Genomic DNA, 6,241 nt, shown 5'->3' with positions numbered 1-6,241 from the left:
GTACCACAATTGAAAGAAACAATGTGGACATTTTATTGAAAACTTAATAGCTGTCGTTTCTGATGTCAATCATTTTCCATGAATTAAATGACACCTTTGGCTTTGGGTCACCAAAAAGTTGACACTTAATTTTTTATGGAATTAACTTGGCTGCTGAACAATTCAGCAGCTATTTCTACTTATACCTAATTTTGTCTAAATATGTGTTCAAAATTTGATTAAAAAAATCAAAATTTGAACACGTGTTCATCCGGAATTGGGTGTGACTGTTAAAAATTCAACAACCAAGTCTTGTTCATTTTTTATTAACTAAACTCTAATATGAAATTAATTTTAGAGATGTAACATGCAGCCAAATAAATAATCTCACGGTTGACTTGACTCCGTGATGGCAACCTCTAAGCTAAACAATTAGCCACGTCATTATAATTTTGACTATAAATTATTTATGGTCTTGGATGACTGTGTTCTTATAAAACAAAAATAAAATGAGTATTAGAATCAGTCGTTTACACTTGAAAACTAATCCTAACTTATGGGTTCCACAAAAATAACGGCCAAAATCAACTTTTGTGGGCTCATGCGCTACTAACCCTAGCATTTAAGCTCAGAAAGTGACATTACATAATCAATAAGATAACAATAAATGAGAAACTAAATACAACGTCAGGTAAAGTTAAAAGTTTGAAAATTACAAGATGTGTCAAAAATAGCGAGAAACTACATCAATACACAAAATCATACAATGTAGTTACAAAAAATAAATCAAATGGGATCTTTCTTCATTTCTTATATTTTTCGAGGGATGTTCGGGTTGAAGAAAAAGAAGTAAATACAGGGCATAACAATCGTATCAAACACCGCAATTCTATATCGATTCTCAGGCAAGCAGTGGCAGGTAGCTATCAGCAGTCAGTCACTCAATCTCCTTGGATGTAGAGAACTTTTTGACAACATCAGATTTCAATTTGCATCCACGAGAGATAGCTTCTAGGACCATGTCATCAATTTTTTGCTCCTCCTTCTCGTACACGTAGAAAACTATAAAGGCAGAGGGAACTCGTGGAACAATAAGAGAACAAAGAATCTAAGAGTCAAGGTGGAGCAAATCGAACTTTTTGATGCAACTACTAAAAGAATGAGTAATGCCGGTCCAATGGAATATAAGAGTACCCCGTGACCGATCCAATCAAGTCCGTACATGGCTGAAATATAGCGTGTAAGAATATCAAATGATGGGTTCTTTAAAATTTACACCATATCAAGCTGAGAGCCTGAGACTAGTACCAACAGTTTCTCCCAAAAACAGGAAATTGTAAGAAATTTAAATATTATAAATTAAATGTCCTAAACATTGGTTTGTTCGTTAATTACCCAAACCATTTTTTCACTCCCAAAGTTCCTTCTATTTTGTGCATGAATTTTAATGTTTTTCTATATAAAATTGGACAGACTTTTAGAATGTCAGACCTTAATATTATTCAAAGTTCAAATGAACTTCCGATGCCTCGAATTTTATGAGTGAGTGAAATGGAGGAGAGACACCTATAACATATAAGTTATGAAGTGAAAACGCTCCAAGGAAGCTATAGGGTGAGAACAACCTACAACATCACCAGTAAATATAAAGTAAACGTTAAAAAAGAAGAGAACAAAGGAAGAGAGATGCAACTCTATAACTTACTAGCATCACTGTAAATAAGTTGCAACGCGTAACAATTCCGTAATTAAAATTGCATGCACACACATTCTTGCATCACTGTAAATACATTAGGAAATACTAGTACGGTGGATATGGCAAAGACTCATCCCCGTCAACAATCCCATGAATCCCATCGAAAACAACACTCGGGGAGCTAGTATAGATTAGTCTCTTTACTTTGAGCTCAGTACAAGCATCAATCAAATTCTGAGTTTTTTAACAAAATCAAAGCAAAGTTTCAAAAGAAAAAAAATAAAACTTAAAAAAACCCCCAAAAAAACTCAAGGATCAAGCATCAATCATATCCATTGACTGAACCCGAACTACGAAATTATTTACTGAACTAAAAACTAAACTTATAAAAAACAAGAAGCAAAAAAAGCACAAATCTGATTGTATACCTTCTACATTAATGACCGAGTGGTGGAGCTTGTAATTGTTGATGGACAAATTCGGAGCCGCCATGCGGAACACAACCTCCGCACCTTGTAACGCTACAAGATTGAATGCATAACAATAATGTCTACGTATTCTGGTGCAAGTTCGATCTCAATCAGCACCCTCTCTCCAACATTTATTTGACCCACTATTGTTTGTCCAATAAAAAACAATTTCTCGCTTCTTCATTTTCTTGGAAAAAGGAACAAACTGATAAACAATACCTTTTGAACATTGTAGTAGCTGACCCAAGACATCCTCTGGTGATCCTACTCCTCGTGTTTCATGCACATTCTTGGACTTGAATATCTGGAAATTGTTAACAAAGACCAAAGGTTCCTTGTTTTGAAAATTAAACCGAGGAAGGGATCCTGGAAGTTTAATTAGCAAGTGGTTTAAGGTCAAAATTACAAATAAAAACACGTTAGTTTCTTTGACGTAGTTTTTTATTTTATTTTATTTTTTTGAAGTTTCTCTGACTTTAGTATTAATTAATTACAATATTTGCATGCTCAACTGAATCAGGTAACCCAAAGGGCCATCAAACCAGAATATATTATGTGAGAATTATCAAATTTTACGTATATTTTTATGCAAATTCTACGTATATTCTCAAGTCAAATACCTGTTTACTAGTGGGTTATATTTTATTTTAAAAAAAAAGAAAAAAAAAAAGAAATTCAAGTTCTTAAATCTTGACACAGTCGCATCGTACTGGACGGGACCATATATATGGTTGTTGAGAATCCAGGCTAAATGAATTCATATTCGAAATTTAATAAATGGGGAAGTGAGAAAAAACATATAAAATTTAAGACAGAGTACTAGAAGCCTAGAAGATCGCCAATTTCTTACGCGATTGGTTGATTTTTAGCTACGAGAAACACCGAACACCACAATTGATTTGTCAAGTAATTCCAAATAATAACTTATAGAGCTTAGTTTGAGACGAATTCCAGACCTTTATCTCACACGGCAGGCCTTGAGTTCGATTTTTGGCGCTGGTGAATCATTCAATGGTTGCTGGGAAGGTTGAAATGTCTCTGCGAGTATTTTTGGCTTCCGAAAAGATAGACCGTCGTGGCGAAACCATTCGTTGATCCCTCTTTAAGAAGTGAAAAGTACTCTATATATTATGTGAAAAAAATTCCATGCCACGGTTTATGATAGCTAGGGGCCATTTTTGTTTAGACTTGAGTTTACGAACAAGAAAAAGTTATGTGATTAGTTTTATGTTCGACATAAATCTATATGTTGTTTGATTGATAATCTATGGCATGTAATTAGGTGATTTTTTTATTATTTATTTAATATAAGAGTTATTATTTTTTTTACAAACAATATAATATTTTACATTGAATTTCTCTTAAGTACGGAGAGAAGGATTTAACTTAGGTGTAGATGGGAGAGCACATTAAAAGGTCGTACCCAGTGCACAAGGCTCCCGCTTTACGCAAGGTCTGGGAGAGGTGAATGTCGGCTAGCCTTACCCCCATTTATGGAGAGGCTGCTCCCAAGTCTCGAACCCGAGACCTACCGCTCATGGGCGAAGGCACTTGCCATCGCACAAAGTGCGACCAATTTGGTTGAGCCTATTTTTGTATTTATAAGATAAAACTATTGCATAACCTCAATTTTATTTGTTAACATAGTTGATTATTTAGGGATGTAAATTTTGTTGTGAATAGTTCTTTGTGTGTTCTCGATGTGGTACATGAGGAAATTGCTTCTCCCGGTCTCTTGATGAAAGGTTTGCAAAAGAATCATTAGCCCATTGACAAGTCTGTGAGGCTCTTAGGTAGATTACATGAATTTTTCTGAAAGACAAATTTCGGATTCGTCATTATCTTTTGGGAATAGAAATACAAAGTTTTTTTTTCACTCTATCGTGAAATTTGAAAAGTTTCAAGACAATATTGCTGATAAATTAAAATGTTAACTCTTGACTTAAAAAGGTCTCATGCTTTCTCAAGTAGGTCCTTTACAGCTTATTATCACGTCTGTCTTTCGGTGTCATAATTTTTTTCCAAAAATTTTCTTGTAGCCTTTTCAAATTCTACTAAGAAACTTTGGGTCATTGTGGTTTGTACTTTTGTATTGAGCGTTTGGTTTTTCCGTAATCAGATTTGGTTTGAGGACAAGTCTGCTCCCTTGAATTATTTAGTTAAGGTATAAAAGTTTACTCTTAGAGCTTAAACTTCTACTTCTAATTAAGTACACCAAAATTTGACATGAAATTTAAAATTTGAAGGATTAATCTCTAAAACCTAAGCTCTAAATAGTAATTCTACACCCTTAAAAAGTATAAAGCTAAAAAAAATTGAGTAGAAGTGAGAGCTTGTCGAAGCTTAAAAGAACAAATATCTTATATTGAGAAGAATTTGGAAACAAATGCACTTGAAGCGAGTGTTCAATGTTCCTAACAACCTTTTACATATGCATGAGTAACTGTTAACCGTTGATTAGTCTAAGATCCATGCCGTTCTTAGATGTACTTTACCTAACAACAGTGGAGTGTTGATCTGTGGGGCCAAGGCAACGCTCTACCCGTATGGCAGATATCGATACTCAAATATTGGCATGTGGTCTAAGCCGCGGCAAAATTATTCGTACTCGCTACTAAGACTCCTGATGATTAGTGAACGCGGCCTTATACTGAGTACTAATAAAAAAAATTAATCATTCAATATGAACTCTTAATTTGTTATTAGCCAATAAGTGCATGCACTTGTAGCATAAAATCACTGATACACGAAGAGTTCAAATAATTTCAGTTAATTTGGTGAACTGATCAGATCTCGATTTAACTATACGTGCATTGACCTAAATTGATTGTCATTTCATCACAAACGCCCACACATGCATGGTCAACTTGTATCCATGGGAACACAAGGAAGTCAAACCACGGTTATGCTTAACTAATCCCATATAAAATTACGTTTCTCCATTAGTGAATTGATTTTTTTCCCTAAAATAAAATAGAAATGACAAATAATGGCTCGTAAGTCAAGTGGTTAAGAGTAGTATTTATATACTCAAGAGTATGTGTTCTAATTCTTAATTTTGTGGTTATGTGTCATATTCCCTAATATTGTTCATAACATAAATGAACGATACTACAAAATAACTTATCAAATTTTCATTTCCTTTTGATCTAACACTAAGGTAGTGGTTGTTAGAGAGAATTAGCCTGGATATGATTACTCACTATATTAAAGGATTCGAAAGAAGAAACAACTTCCATATGTCTAAGTTGAAGGTAAAAAAGTATTCCTACTATTTCCCACAAGAATAGTAGAATTATACTAAAGAATAACTTTTTCTTCTTGAGTATCTTCAACTTAGACAAAATATTGGCATTGTCATCAATTTTTCCTTCAAAATATGTTTAAGATAATGAATTATCATATCCAAGTCAATCCTCTTAACAAACACCATCTAAATTTCTTATAGCATAATTACTATTCCAGCTTACACAAACAAATTGAGAAATGAAACCGGGCTTATAATTATTAAAATCAAGTGGTATAAGTTGAGTGCAATGGAAAGTAATAAGATATTTGTTTCAAAATTTAATTGTGCAAGATTACTATTTTAGCTGTACATTATTACAGTAGAAATTCGTTTTTAAGTATTGAGTATTTTTTTGAAAAAGAGATATTTTAAATTATTTTTATTTATAAATAAAAAATTCGAACTCAAATGCAAGAGAGCGGCTATACTATCTTAACAAGTAATCTAACTCAAACATGCAACTACTGGGTAGTCTTTTAATAAAGCAAAAATCATTGGTTCATAATTGAAGACAAAGTTAGAGATGAAATTTTAACCACTGGGGTTTGAAGATACAGATATAAAATAATATACAGATATTGAAATGGACTAAGTTATGAATCTACACCAACAACATTTTATAATATAATATAATACCAATATCGATAGTAGTATACAAGGTTAGTTGAAGAAAAAGTCAGCCTTAATCTCTATAAATCGGCCTCATTTCTCAAGTCCATAACACATGCATATTATCGATTACAAAGTATTCATACATACTTTTTTCCTTTAGCCACCTTATTGTTGTCCTACTTAGCCAGCTATACC

General features: G+C 33.2%; 1 protein-coding gene across 1 annotated transcript in view; it reads right to left on the bottom strand.

The window, feature by feature from the left end:
* Window positions 1-1,552: 1,552 nt before the first annotated feature.
* LOC126602484 (3beta-hydroxysteroid-dehydrogenase/decarboxylase-like) overlaps window positions 1,553-6,241 on the bottom strand; it is a 30,883-nt gene continuing 26,194 nt past the window's right edge. Inside the window, exon 11 of the mRNA XM_050269367.1 lies at window positions 1,553-1,604. Coding sequence (XP_050125324.1) covers window positions 1,587-1,604 — 18 coding nt within the window. The 3' untranslated portion in view covers window positions 1,553-1,586. The remainder of the gene's footprint in view (window positions 1,605-6,241) is intronic.

The sequence above is a fragment of the Malus sylvestris genome, chromosome 15 (genome assembly GCF_916048215.2).
Source record: "Malus sylvestris chromosome 15, drMalSylv7.2, whole genome shotgun sequence".
Taxonomy (NCBI): domain Eukaryota; kingdom Viridiplantae; phylum Streptophyta; class Magnoliopsida; order Rosales; family Rosaceae; genus Malus; species Malus sylvestris.
This window is presented reverse-complemented; position numbering and strand designations above follow the sequence as displayed.